Consider the following 15,729-nt stretch of genomic DNA (forward strand, 5'->3'; position numbering starts at 1 on the left):
AAAGAACAGGTCAAAGTCCCTCTGAAACAACGTCATACAAAAAATAATATTGCTTTAAGTTACTGCTGCTAAAAGTATAATTTATTGATGGGGTTCACTTAATTTTTCACTCACTGCTTCCGCATTTTGGCTTCGTTTTTGGTAAATAAATAAAGACCCGATGTAATTTGTCATGTGATGTTGTTCATCTCAGATTGGATTAACCTAATTTTAAGACCTTATAAGGTCCAGATGTTTTTGAAAGCTATTATAAATTCATGAGGGTGTACTTAGTTTTTTGTCATTACTGTATATCGGTCAAACCTGATCATTTTAATGGAACTGGATGACCTGGTAATGTGTATGGGGACCTCCTGATTCTTTCCCAATGGCAAATGTCAAGGGAGCTAAAGAATGTGCAGTTTGATTTTTGTTGACTGGTCCTTATCTTCTCAAAGGGTCTACCAGCAGCTCACACCATTGTTCCTTACACAAACTATTTTTTTGGGGGGTCAAGAGAGATGACTGTCAGCTAAATGACTGTTCTTCCCATAGCTACAGTGTCTAATGTGTAGATAGGCATCAGCCTGGTCATCTGGGTCTTTGATGGACGGTTGTGCTTCAGTTTTGTTTGAAGATTTCTATTTCTTTTTCTTGATGATTCTTTGACGATGGATATTATGACGATACAGTTGTATGGCTATTTGACAAATTTCATATTTTCTGATATTTAGGATCTTATGTTTAAACATCTCTGGTTCGAAAAGAAAAAAGCAACATGGAAAATGCATTCAACATCAGCAAAAATCTGGTCCTCCTGGGAATTCTGGAGATGGAAGGACTGAAGTATCTGTACTGTGTCATGTCTATTGTCCTATATTCTTTTATTATACTCTTAAGTATTATTATTGTATTTGTCATAGTCACAGATTCAAGGTTACATGAACCTATGTACATCCTCATAAGTAATCTGGTCCTCAATGGAATATTCGGCAGCTCGTCATTTTTCCCAAAGCTGATAGTTGATCTCATCACTTCGTCCACCACCATCAGTCATGGGAATTGTATTGCTCAAGCTGTGTGTGTCACATTATTCGCCATCTATGAAATGAGCACATTCTCCATTATGGCTTTTGACCGATATTTGGCCATTTGTCATCCTCTGAGATATGGCATCTTGATGACGAATGAGAAGGTTATAAACCTCATTGTTGGATCATTTGTGGTGGCCTTTATACTTGTTCTCACAGCCGTGCTCCTCACTTGGAAACTTCCTCTGTGTGGGAACAGATTAAATAATATATTTTGTGACAATATGTCCATAATTGTTCTCTCCTGCGTTGACTCTTCCATCAGTCAATGCTTCTCAGCTACTGTGGTGGTCTTCTACTTGGTTGTCACCGTCTCCATCACTCTCTTCTCCTATCTGCAGATATTTCTTGTCTGCTTGAAAGTCTCAGGAGAATCCCGTCAGAAAGCCGTCCACACCCTGGTCACCCATCTACTCAACTTTTATATCTTTTCAGTTGGCTTTTTATTTATTTTCATCAGGTACCGGCTGGGCAGAGTAAAGCTACCGGTTATTTTGCATGTTCTCCTCTCGGTGACTACTCTAATCGTTCCACCATTGTTTAACCCCTTGATATATGGAGTCCGGACCAATGCCTTGAAGACAAGGTTAATTCATTATTTACCGAAAATTCATGCTTGGCCAAAGTGGACAGAAATATCTAAACCTTCAATGTTTGTATCTGTCATAAATAATAACTAGGGTCACTGAGTAGATGCTAAGCACAGAGGATGAAATAAAGGGATTAATAGGCGGAGAAGGTTTTGTTTCTATGGCTTTCCTTCAGTCGTGGAAGCAGTCTTGTATGTCTTACAAGTAATGTGTTATCAGAAAATGACTCATTGCTTAAAGCAAGTTTTTATGCTAAATATATTATTTTTAAACAGTTTGGGATTATTTTAATTGCTCTTTTATTTTGAGAAAAAAAATAGTAAACACTAAAAATCTAAGAAATTTTCATGCCTTGTTCTATACAGATCCCAGGAGCTATCTCATTACCATCGCAGAGAGGATTGCAATGAAAAGTTAGACTTACAATGAATACTAAAAGCCTGCATACCCATTTAAAAGGATAGGTTTTTGTCATGTAAAAAGAATCCTACCAAAAAACAGATGAGCGCAAATCATTTTGACAGATGTAAGGTTGTAAAAAATAAAGAAAGTGGATGCCCTCACCCGTCCGAAATTTATGTAAATCACTAAAAAGACTGGCATGGAAGAGAGTGGCACATGTAGTGGATGATTGACATTTCGTGCCTGTCTGCACTTCAACAGGTCCAAGGATAGACTCTACAGTCGTCGCTAGTGTTGAGCGACTTTTGGTTTTTTAGGGTCGAGTTTCGTTTCATGAAACCCGATTTTTCCAAAAGTCGGGTCGAGCAAAATCGGCCGACTATAGGGAAAAGTCGGGGTCGTCCCGAAACACGAAACCCAATGTAAGTCAATGGAGAATTAAAGTCGGCAGTGAGAGGAGGACAGGAAACACACCAAGAGTGCCCATTTGAATGCCAAAAGCATAAATTCTTGTTACTGAAGCTTGTCAACCTTAATTAACTTCATAATACTAGTTACGCACTGAAAAATGGGGGTTATTTGGCTAAAGTTGTGGGGGGGGGAGGGCTGGCTCCAGGTTTTCGTGGGCCCAGGGCCAAAGAGCGCCCCTTTAACACATACCACAACTCATGATGCTCCGATACGGCAGAGAAATAGCGGTATAGTACAATGAAAAATACTTCACTTCTTACATCTCATGACTGATATCCATTTTAGATTCTCCAATACCTCCAAAAACGGACAGTATATAACTCCATACAGTATTATGGCCAGCGCCTAGTGCGCTATACAGACTAATGAGGCCCATATATTTCTCCATACGGAATCATTATTCCCATATAATGTTTCAAACCGTATATGATGAGCTCCACATAATGCTACAGTATATGTTGATCCCAATGGATGAAGCTCCACTGTCTTATGGGCCCAAATAATGCTCCATATATAATGGGCCTCATTTCTACTGCTCTAGTGTATAATGGGCCCTGTAAATGCTGCTCCAGTGTCTGATGTCCACCTTTGGAATGTTCCAGTGTATGGTGGGCCCCATATATCATTCACCAGAGTATAGTGCTCCCCAAAAATTGCTGTCCCAACACTGAAAACAATTACATAAGTCTCCTTGCTAGGGAATCCCTGCACTACTCTGAACTCCTTGTCGTCCTCATCTTCCATCTCACTGCACTTGGCTGTTTAGGCCCTCCCACCGGCAGAGACACTTTTGCGTACTATGCGGTGCCCTGTGCCAGTGCCATCGCCCATGAGTATGCCCCCCCACCTGCTCAAGGAACCTGCACTTTCATCTGCACCTTCCTCTTTGTCACCATGTAAGGTGGTATAGTATGCGGGAAGGGGAACCTGAGTTTCCTCTGGGTCAGATTCTGGCTGTGTAGAGTGCGAGGGGAAAGTACTGGTCTGGGTCAATGTACCAGCAGCATCATCCAGCAGTGGCTGGGCCTCAGTGCACTTGTGGCGTCCCCAAGAGTACGGTCGCCACTGTGGCATTGCCTTCCTCCTAGGGAGTGTGTTGTCAAGCTTGGCAGCAACGAAGGATCTCTCTAGCAGTGAAACCAACACACAACACATTTCCCACTCCTGGCCAGCAGGGAGACCTCTGAACCTGACTGCTGAGGAGCTGCTCTCTGTGGTCGGGAGGAGGTAAGTTAGGGCACTCTGTGCAGGGAAGGGGAAGTGTGTGGATGTGAGAAGGGGAGCTGGAGGATGAGCAGAGTTAAGGCTCACTCCTAGCTGGAGCGCATGGTCCGGATTCCGGTCTCCGAGTTTGTAGGGACACTGACGTTCCTGCAGCAGAAACCGGGGGAAGTAGCAGCTATAAATGCTCTGTACCCAACTAAGGCTCGGAGGCCCCAGCATCGACGTGTGCGAGGCAGAAGGAAAAGGCTACAGCTGTCTGCCATACAAGTAAAGTCTGAGGAACATCTGTTAGACAGGAGGCGTTTCAGTGAACCACGGTCCTGTGAGTGCTTCCCCCACAAGCGCTAGAAAGGAGACGTTCAGGAAGGTACATGTTGGCGGAGTGTTGGAAGGGAGCTTTCCATTCTGGTCCCGGAGGTTGGCTGAGGTCCTGACCCGGAGGACACAGCACGGAGGCAGGCATCTGTGTAACCTGCATACTGTGAGTAAAGCTTTGGAACTGCACGCTCTGGTGTCCTACAGTTATTCCAGCACCGCTACATCTGGGTACCAGCACCTACACCGCCTGTGCCTTTCCCCCATCACTACATCTACACTTCCCTGGGACTCCAGCTCCACCTGTGCGGAGCTTCACCATCTTTGCTGCACAACACCATCAGTCCCAGAGGATCTGCATGCAGCGTCGGCCTAACATCTATGTTGCCGAACACCACAGGTGGCGTCAAACTATGTATATAAACTCTTTACCATTATACCACGCCATTTACATGGGCGCCCAGGGCCACTGTCCGGGTCACCGCTGCTGTGACACATCCCACTGACAGTGGCCCGGTACCGAGTCCCATATGCCGACTGCTGATCGGGCGGCGTTATTCCCACGAACCTCCAAACAGCGTCCCTGAAGGCAAAGTTTTTGGTTTCCAGGGGCAGTATGATTGCAAAGCTGAACCTTAAAGGAATGTTTAAAAGGGCACCACCAGGAGTGCAGCCTGTGGCTTAATTGGACTGCACCCGGAAAACCACTACCATACAAGCTACAGAAAAGATGGACAGATTGCAAGCTTTGTCGATTCTGTGTGTGGTGTGGTATGTCCGTTTGTAGTTGTGCTAGCGATTTCTCAGCTTTCTTTCGTTAACGACCGAGACTCCGGCATGGCCCCGCGGTACGCGTCAAGCTTACTAGAGGGATACGCGAGGCTGTGGCACGTGAGATCGAGCAATAACAGGTCTAGCATTCCCGTACATGTCCGGGGCTGCATGCACGCTACACTGAAAGGACCAGCTTTTGTCGCTTACAGGTGCAGATAACCTGCTGAACTCCGTTAGTGATGGGGATCTGGGATTCAGATTATTCCCCGCAAACGATGATTTCCCAGTAAGTTCAGGTCAACCGCAATTCCGGAGTTAGGCCTAACCGTCATTCCTGAAAAAATTACGTGTCCAAACCACAGGTGCTGTAGCTTGCTTAACAGCTCGGCAGCCGTTCTCAGGCCCAGTATGGATTCAACAACATTGTAGAAAGTTGATAAAGGGTACAGTTTCACCGGATAACACGTATATATGTAGCCTAGTTTACACATTAAAAATATATGTCTATAGATCAGGAGGCAGACTCAGATGTTCTCAGGCCCAGTATGGATTTGACCAGATTGTACAAAGTTGAGAAAGGGTACTTTATCACTGGATAGCAGGTATATATAGCATAGTTTAAATATGTAAAATCTCCGTGTTCTCAGTATGGATTACACAGCAATCTAAAAAGTGGAGAAAAGGAAATGCATTTGAGGCGTACACAACTATATACTTTTGGTGTTATTTTTAAATCTTCATATATATTTCTGTCTCAGTAATACAGTCCAGCCTCTCCGCAATAGGAAATGAGATGCATACAATTAGTGACATAAAGGCTATTGATTGCAGAAATCTAGGAATTATTATTCACGGGAAAAACTTCCGTCACAATTCTCATAGGCGATGCTGAACCTCAATTAATTTGTGTGTTGAGACAGTGAAAGCATTTTTTTGTGAATAAAGTCTTGCTTTATTGCACTTCCGTTGATTCCATCACTGTTACTCATCTCAATCCAATTTTTATCACAGGGAGCGATGTAAACATGGTGCTCACTGGCTATCATGATCTGTCACGTAACTTTGGAGTGCAATAGACAGAAGCCACAGGCCATAGGCGATTCTATTTGATTGGCATGAGAGGGCACATTTTGAAATGTGCGCCGGAATGTCACACGTTTGTGAGTAGGAAAACTGTGAAAGCTGATGATAAACCACCACTGCATGTAATTGTAAGTCAACGTCCATAAGAAATGGAAACCACTGATCATCTGGAGCTAGAGCCTGGCCAGCAGGACAGGGCATAGCTACATCTTAACCATCATCTTTCAGTTCAATCAATTTGTAGTGGCAGTCCCAGTGAAGGATTTGACAGCCCAGACTACACAGCGGAGGAGCAGGGAGAGGTAAACATTGCAAATGCTGGGGCCCTGCCCAAGCAAGGGGGGCACACTCGTGGGCGTCGGTACTGGCACTGAGCCTCTCATAGTACAGCGGTGTGTCTGACGGCGGGTGTGCACCACCACTGTCAGAGACACTTGATTGCACTATGAGGGACCCTGTGCCAGTGCCCGCGCCCAAGAGTCGGCCTACCCACCTGTCCAGGGCAACGGCACTCGCATGGTTTCATGCGCTAGGTGGTGACCCCGGCCATGGGGGGGGGCAGCCCAGTTAGGGCGGTTTACAAAGTGGCATATGTTGATGTGGGACATTCAGCTGCTGCAAAAGGCGAAATAGGTCAAGTTCGCGGAATAGGAGGAGGACCAAAGCAAGCCATTTTTCTGGCAACCTATGTGTCATCAAGGGAAGGTGGGACAAAATCCTTGGAAACCCATGCATGGTTCATTTTAATGAAATTTAGATCATCCACATTTTGGGTTGACAGACGGGTCCTTTTTTTTGTCAGGATTGATCCAGCTGCACTGAAGACTCTTTCCGATAGCACACTTGCAGCTGGGCAAGCGAGATCCTGTAAGGCATATTGTGCCAATTCAGGCCAGGTGTCCAGTTTAGCGGCCCAATAGTCAAAGGGGAATGACATGTGCGGGAGAACATCGATATGGGAGGAAAAGTAGTTGTTAACCATAGTTGACAACTGCTGTCTCCTGTCACTTTCCATCGATGCTGTATTAACAGTTGGGTGAGCGGTCCGTGAAAAATCAGTCCACAACATTGTCATGAAACCCCTGTCTCCAACGCCACTTCTGCTGTGTGCACCACGAACACCTCTGCCAAGCTGCCCCCGGCCCGTACGGCTCGTGTGAGAACCATCACCGCTGCTGTGTGCTGGGAATGCCTCAACCAACCGGTTAACCAGAGTTGCTTGTTTAGTAGCCAATATTAGGTCAAGGTTCTCCTGTGGCATGATGTTTTGTAATTTGCCTTTATAGCGTGGATCCAGGATGCTGGCCAACCAGTAGTCGTCATCGTTCATCATTTTGGCAATGCGTGGGTCCCTTTTTAGGATCTGCAAGGCATAATCTGACATGTGGGCCAATGTTCCCGGTGTCAATGATGCACTGCGAGTGCTGGGTGGAGGAGCACTTTCTGGCAAATCCACATCTCTCCAGTCAAGCACAAACTCTGTACCAGACCTTGCCACGCCAACATTTTCACTTGCCCCACGAGATGCATCCTCCTCCCCTAAGTAATCATCCCCATCATCATCCCCCTCCTCCTCTTCTTCCTCCACCTCGTGCAGGAGAGGTCCCTGAGCAGACAATGGCTGAATGTCATCAAGGATTCCCTCCACCTCTTCCTCCTCGTCAACATTGGCTGCAGACGCCTGCTCCTTAAGGTGTGTCAACGTTTGCATGAGCAGACGCATAAGTGGGATGCTCATGCTTAGGATGGCGTCATCTGCGCTTACCAGCCGTGTGCATTCCTCAAATCACTGAAGGACTTTACAGAGGTCTTTCAGCTTCGACCACTGCACACCTGTCAACTCCATGTCTGCTCTCAAAGTGCCTGGCCGTGTATCCTCCCACAAATGCATTATGGCCTGCCTCTACTCGCACAGCCGCTCAACCATGTGCAGGGTGGAGTTCCACCTTGTTGCAATGTCGATAATGAGGCGGTGCTTGGGAAGGTGGAGCAATCGCTGCAGCTACTGCGTACGAATGGAGTGTAGAGGCGACCAGCGGATGTGCGCGCACAGTCTTCGCACCTTCTGGAGCAGGGCTGTTAACTCCGGATAATTATTGAGGAAGCACTGCACCACCAGGTTCAAGGTGTGAGCCAAGCAAGGTATGTGGCTGAGTTTTGAAAGGGCTATGGCTGCCACAAAATTACGGCCGTTATCACTAACTACCTTGCCTGCCTCAAGATGTACACTGCCCAGCCATGACTTCAGTTTGTTGCTGAAAGTACTCGGCCAGCACCTCAACGGTGTGCCTGTCGCCCAAACACATCATCTGCAACACAGCCTGCTGACGCTTTCCACTAGCTGCTCGATAGGGGGACACCTCGTGTGCAACAGTGGCAGCTACAGATGGAGTGCTTGCACGACTGTGCTCTGTGGATGAGCTTTCGCTTCTGGAGGAGGAGGAGGAGGGTCGAACGCCTACAGCCAACTGTTTCCTATACCGTGGGCTAGGCAGCACTGTCCCACCACTGCTGTCCCCTGTGGACCCTGCATCCACCACATTAACCCAGTGCGCAGTGATGGACACGTAACGGCCCTAGCCATGCCGACTGGACCATACATCAGTTGTGAGGTGCACCTTTCCACTCACTGACTGCTTGAGTGCATGGACAATGCAGTCTTTCACATGATGGTGGAGGGCTGGGATGGCTTTGCGAGAGAAGAAGTGGCGACTGGGTAGGTCATAGCGTGGTACTGCATAGGCCATGAGTTCGCAGAAAGCTGCGCTTTCCACCAACCGATAGGGCATCATCTCAAACGAGATTAGTTTGGCAATGTGGGCGTTCAAACCCAGGGTACGCGGATGAGAGACTGAGTACTTTCTTGACCTACTCATAGTGTCTGGGAGGGTGAGCTGGACTTGAGAGCTGCATATGGTGGAAGTAGCGGTGGACAGGGCGGACTGAGAGAGGGTTGATGATGGTGATGGAGTTGGTGTTCTTTCTGATGGCCTAGATTCAGTCTTTCGTTGATATAACAGTGAGATTCCCTGACTGCAGTGGCCTTGCAACGACACCTCAACATTTGCTGCTGTGCTAACCGGTGGGCTTACAGTGGGGGAAACAATGTAGCGTTACTGGCTACCTTCTTTGTGATCAGTTGCACATGTGGTACTTGAGGTTTGGTGTTGTGTCCACGCTTGCAAGTGCATGCTGGTTAAATGTCTAAGCATGCAACTGGTATTCAAATTTTTCAGATTTTTCCCTCGGCTAAAGGTCTTTGCGCACTTCTTACAGATAACCTTGGCCTGATCATGAGGATTTTGTTCAAAAAAGTGCCACACTGCACTCTTCCTACTTTGGCAGACATTTTGCGGCCTAGCACGCTGTGATATTTTGACCCTCTGGACAAGCTGTCCAGCAACTCTTTTGATTTTTGGAACCTGTCTTTGGAGTGCTCCGGGCCTGCCAGATAACAGCTGTTGCGATGTCGATGTCTGCTGTGGATGCTCCTCCTCCTCATCTGAGCTATTGGAAGCAGCACCCTCTTCCCCCAATGGATGCCAGTCTGGGTCAACAACTGGGTCATCCATCACCTCCTCTTCAATGTCATGTGCACCTTCCTCTGTGTCACCGTGTATGGTGGTATAGTGTGCGGGAAGCGGCACCTGAGTCTCATCAGGGTCGGAATCTGGCTCAGTACACTGCGAGGACAATGTAGTGCTCTGAGTGAATGTACCAGCAGAATCATCTATCAGTGGCTGTGCATCAGTGCACTCCATGTCAGATTCATCTTGGCCTGGGTAATTCACCATTTCACTTGATAATCCAGGCATGGTATGTGAAAACAGCTCCATGGAGTAATCAGTAGTATGGCCTGCGTCATCCTTCAATCTTGGTTGGGGTGAAGGACACAAGGAAAGGTGTGGTTCATGAACATGAGCCTCCAATGACGACTCAGTGCTTTTATGTTTTACAACTTCAGAAGAGGAGGCGATAGAGCTGGAGGCTGAGTCAGCAATGTAAGACAAAACTTTTTCCTGATGCTCTGGCGTTAAAAGCGGTTTGCCAACTCCTAGAAAACTAAGCGTTCGAGGCCTTATGGAGCCAGACGATGACGCAGGCTCAACACCTCCTGCATTCGGTCCTATTTTGCTTTTGCCACTACCATCAGATCCACCACCAACACCATCATTACCAGCTGCCAACCCCCGCCCAATTCCACGGCCTCTTCCACCAGCCTTCCTCATTTTTGGTAGAAATGTAGACAAAATCCAACAAACTATATAGTAATGTAAAACAAGGTACAAGGAGTCTATAGGACAGGGGAGATTTAGAATTTCTGCAGACACTTGTGGACACTGGACACTTTTGGATTGTGTGAGGCCCACTGAATATCACAGCGCTATGTCACAGGCTCGATGGCGCAGGTGTGAAAAATGTCACTAGAGGATAACGGAGATTTTGAATTTCAGCACACACTTGTGGACACTGGACACTTTTGGATTTTGTGAGGCCCAGTGAATATCACAGCGCTATGTCACAGGCAGAAATTGGCTAGTGCATGACAAACTACAAGGTGTATATAGAATTGGGCAGAATAGGAATCTCCCTAGAGTGTAGGTCTGTAAGAATGGAACAAGTCCTCGACTTATCCTTACAGAGCGACACACAGATAGCTTCACTGTGGCCATGATAACAGCCGTTACATGGTACTGAGAGAGGAGCGTGCACGTACGCGGCTGTTCGGTGTACGTACAATTGTCAAGCTCCATGTTTTTTAAGTATACGTACTGACACACGCTGTCTCTCTATAGTTTTGAATGTGATCAAACAGCAAATATATTTAACTGTTTGAAAACTAGACAAAACTAGAAGGTGCAGGTCTGTAAGAACGGAACATGTCCTCGACTTATCCTTACAGAGCGACACACAGCTTCACTGTGGCTGTGATAACAGCTGTTACATGGTACTGTGTGAGGAGCGTACACCGCTGTATGGTGCGAAAAAATGCACGCTCAGTACCTCACCGGGACAAAAAAAAAATTGGGATTGCTTTTAAAAAAGCAGTTTGCAGAGCAGTGGGTAAACAGCAAAGCAGCCATCAGTAAGCCTAAGAAGGCAGCCTAACCACCAATACCGCTGATCCAGCAAAATATAGCCTCCACTTGCACTGCACACACAGTTACTGGTGTGTTGTACAGGCAAAATCGCTAGCAGCAGAAGCAGTTTTTGGTGTCTTCTTCCCTGCCTAACGCTCTCCCTACAAAATCAGCAGCAGCAGCAGCTCTCCCTATTCTGAGATCAGCATGAGTAACATGGCGGTCGGCATGCACGCCCTTTTATACCCACTGTGACGCTCACCAAAGCAAGCCAATCACTTGCATGCCCTTCTGAAAGATGGTGGTGACCCCTGCCTATGTCATCACGTTGCCCACGTTGGGATGAAACTGAATGGGAGGAGACACAGATTAGATATTAGAAAAAACTTTTTGACAGTTAGAGTGATCAATGAGTGGAACAAGGTGCCACGAGAAGTGGTGAGTTCTCCTTCAATGGAAGTCTTCAAGCAGAGGCTGGACAGACATCTGACTGGGATGATTTAGCGAATCCTGCTTTGAGCAGGGGGTTGGACCAGATGGCCCAGGAGGTCCCTTCCAACTCTACGATTCTGTGATTCTATGATTCTATGATTCTATGATTGGCTGAAAAAGAGCGCAAAACAAACTTTTGAAACGCGACTTTGGCGCTTAAGTCGCCGACCTCATGGCCGACCTCATCCTAGGGTCGGGTTTCGTTTCATGAAACCCGACTTTGCCAAAAGTCGGCGACTTTTGAAATTTTTCGACCCGTTTCGCTCAACTCTAGTCGTCGCTACTTGCGCTATTCTGTCCCATGCCAGTCTTTTTAGTGACTTGAATACATTTTGGACTTTTATACTGAGCTGGTGAGTGCCCCCACTTTCTTTAGTTTTCATTTTTCAAATGTCTTCATCTTGGTTGACCACCTGTTCATAGATGATGCATGATCAGATCCACATTTAGCAGATGTAACTACATGGTCCATGCTGGCAGTCTTTTATCTCTCTTGGTTTTGAGAAGTTTGTGCAAACTTGAGGAGGACAATCCGGTCCCATAACCGCTGATACATGGACCAGTAAGCACAGGCTAGGATGTTATGTCTCCCTAACTGCTCACTGTAGTAAATGTAGTGGTGGCTTGGACAAACGTGGAAGGTGTTCTAGCTCATGTCCTACCACCACTTAGGATTGATGGATGTTTCTCTGTCCAGGTTGACTCCTCCTCCTTCTCCACCACCTCCTCATCTGGTCACAGGAAGACCTGCACCACCAACTTCAATACAGCCAGAAGGAAAAAACAGCAGACTGTTCAGAAACTCCTCTGTTTGGGGGACAAATCCCACAACGTTCAGGAGCTGTGGACTGCGATCAAACAGCAGACAGATGAGTTGTTGGTGCTGGTGAATCTCAAGCCTGGCCTGGTGGTGTGCTATAATGGGCAAAATCTTGTAGCAGCTCGTTGCCTAGTCAGTTTGACGCACAACCCTTGCTTGGCGCATGTGCTGAACTTAGTGGTGCAGAGCTTCCTGAAAAACTACCCACATGTCAGAACTGCTGCTGAAAGTGCTCACTTTTGGTATTCCCACTCTGCTGCTGCTGCTCGCCTGTCTGCGCTGTAGCATCACTTCTGCCTTCCCGCTCATCGGCTGATGTGCGATGTACCAACAAGGTAGAACTCCACCTAGCACATGCTGGAGAGACTGTGTGAGCAGCAGCAGGCGATAGTGGAGTTTCAGCTGAAGCATGCATGACTGAGTCGTTCTGCAGAACAACAGCGCTTCACCACCAATGAGTGGACCTCCATGCACGACGTGTGTGCCGTGTTGCGCTACTTTGAATATTCCACCATTATGTCCGGCGCTGATGATTCCATCATCAGCATTGCTATACCACGTGTATGCCTGCTAGAAAAAGCAATTCAGGTCATGATGAATGAGGTAGTGGCACAAGAGGAAGAGGAGCAGGAGGAGAAAAGCCAATTCACACTGTAATCAGATCTGTCGTCCACACATGGCTTGTAGGGTGAGTTACTGTCCCAAAAGTGGCCAGGTACTCAACTGTACAGGCAGGTGATAGTTTGGGAGGATGATGAGGAGGAACAACTATGTTACACTCAGATAAAGTCTAAGACATCACTTGAGCGTGGCAGCCGGGATAACAAAGAACCCAGATGATACCACCAAGGACAACTTGTCACTGTCTCTGGGCAGTCTGGCGTACATGAGCCAATACGTGTTGCTGTGTCTGCGCAATGACCAGCGATTTGCCCATGTTTTCACCAGTGCAGAACACTGGGTGGCCACCTTGCTGGATCCCTGCTACAAGGACAATGTACCAACATTACTTCCGGCACTGGAACGAGAGGGCAAAGTGCTTGAATACAGGGTGCTAGTAGAAAAACTACTGATGACTCTCCCACCTGACAGCAGGGGCTCAGTGGAGGAATAAGGCAAATGTGGAGGAAGCTGGCAACATAGCTGGGACACCGCCAGAACATCCAATGGCAGGGTTAGCATAGCCGAAATGAGGCTAAATTTTATGAGCATGCCACAACCTTCAGTACCATCATATAATAGGGTCCATATTAGCAATAGCGAGCATTATAACAACATGGTGGAAGTGTACCTGTCCACACATCTTCACATACTAACTGATGGGTCTGCTCCATTTAACCTCTGGGTCTCCAAATTGGACACATGGCCTAAACTAGGTCTTTTATGCTTTGGAGGTGCTGGCCTGCCCTGCGGCAAGTGTAATGTCAGAATGTGCATTTAGCATGGCAGGTGGTTTGATCACAGACAGGTACATCCGTCTGTCCACATCCATCTTGGGGAAGCTAATATTCCTTAAAATGAACCAGGCATAGATCAATGTTCACCTCCTCCTTCTCCTCCTCCAGTTGGACCTCTGCCCCCCTGATTGTAGCTTGTTAGTTTATTTTTGGTTCTATGTTCTTTTATATAAGTTCCCTAAGAAAAAAAAACAAAACTTTGGATTACTCCTCCCTTGCCTCTTTCACCTACACCATCACACAAGGCCAGTTGCAGACAAAGTGGGGTCAGGGGCAAAAGTTTAAAGTGGGGCTCCATACAGCATCACGTTATCACCTGCATATCTGCAGTTTTCATCGGGTGATGTGCTGCTGAGAACAATGATTTCTGTTCCGGCATAAACAATCCAGTCACTCGATGAATAGGCAGCATTTTACTTGTTTAGTATAATGCCCCCCATAGTCCTCTGTATAATATAATGCATCCCTAATAGTTTTCCATATAGTATAATACACTCCCCATAGTGCTCCATACAGTATAATACACCCCATAGTCCTCCATAAAGTATACTGTTCAAAAAAATAAAGGGAACACTTAAACAACAGAATATAACTCCAAGTAAATGAAACTTCTGTGAAATCAAACTGTCCACTTAGGAAGCAACACTGATTGACAATCAATTTCACATGCTGTTGTGCAAATGGAATAGACAACAGATGGAAATTATTGGCAATTATCAAGACACCCTCAATAAAGGAGTGGTTCTGCAGGTGGGGACCACAGACCACATCTCAGTACCAATGCTTTCTGGCTGATGTTTGGGTCACTTTTGATTGTTGGTTGTGCTTTCACACTCATAGTAGCATGAGACGGACTCTACAACCCACACAAGTGGCTCAGGTAGTGCAGCTCATCCAGGTTGGCACATCAATGTGAGCTGTGGCAAGAAGGTGTGCTGTGTCTGTCAGCGTAGTGTCCAGAGGCTGGAGGCGCTACCAGGAGATAGGCCAGTACACCAAGAGATGTGGAGGGGACCGTAGGAGCGCGACAACCCAGCAGCAGGACCGCTACATCCACCTTTGTGCAAGGAGGAACAGGACTCCACTTGGTAGTGACAGGGACAGTCACACTAGTTTGTTAGGCACCTCGCCACTGCAGGGCCTGTGGACTTAACGGATAACACTAATTCTATATATCCTTTCCTACTGCTTTATATCTATTTGACTCCCCTGATGAATCCAGACCATTGGGGAAGAAACGTGTAGGGGGCTTCTGTCTATTTTTCCCCTTATCAGTGGGGGTGTCCACTACAGGATCCACTTGGGGCTTGTCCTTGTTAGAACAGGAGTAACACTGGGGCACGACAGGGAGTGTAGGGGAATACTCTACATTAACACTGGTTTTCCCATGTCTCGGCTCCCCATGAGTGGATCGTATCTCCAGCAGGATACGCCCTGATGCTGGAATGCTATATCTAATACCAATGGTGAGACCAAACCATTTTTTATTGTGCACTGGTTCACATGAGCACTTTTTTGTAATGTTTTTGTGTGTTATGTCCTTTTAATGGTTCATTAAAGGTTGTGTTTTAATTGACTTTATGTGGGATACTCTCTAGGCTGTGTGCAACGAGGAGGAACAGGAGGAGCACTGCCAGAGCCCTGCAAAATGACCTCCTGCAGGCCACAAATGTGCATGTATCTGCACAAACGGTTAGAAACCTAGAAACTGACTCCATGTGGATGGTCTGAGTGCCCAACGTCCACAGCATTTACAGCTTGGAATTTAAGTCTTAATGAGGACCTGTTGGTTAAGGGAGCGGTGTAAGCTTTCTTTGCTGTGAGTCCTGATACCTCATGCAAACGGCTCAATTTTTTTAGCTTCCCAGCCACGCTCAGGTGGCACAAACATCAGTTTCATAGACTACTATTGGTAGTAAAATGTAAGGAAAGGAAAACACAGGTAGGCGG

At 46.8% G+C, this 15,729-nt stretch overlaps 1 protein-coding gene across 1 annotated transcript; it reads left to right on the forward strand.

Annotated features, from left to right (window-relative positions):
• The first annotated feature begins 757 nt into the window (after nt 1-757).
• LOC141051460 (olfactory receptor 2A14-like) lies at nt 758-1,750 on the forward strand. Its single transcript, XM_073548386.1, has one exon. It carries the CDS (start codon nt 758-760, stop codon nt 1,748-1,750), a length of 993 nt encoding a protein of 330 aa, XP_073404487.1.
• Nucleotides 1,751-15,729: the final 13,979 nt, after the last annotated feature.

This window comes from Dendrobates tinctorius, unplaced genomic scaffold (assembly GCF_039654945.1).
Source record: "Dendrobates tinctorius isolate UK_male_01 unplaced genomic scaffold, ASM3965494v1 ptg000157l, whole genome shotgun sequence".
Taxonomy (NCBI): Eukaryota; Metazoa; Chordata; class Amphibia; order Anura; family Dendrobatidae; genus Dendrobates; species Dendrobates tinctorius.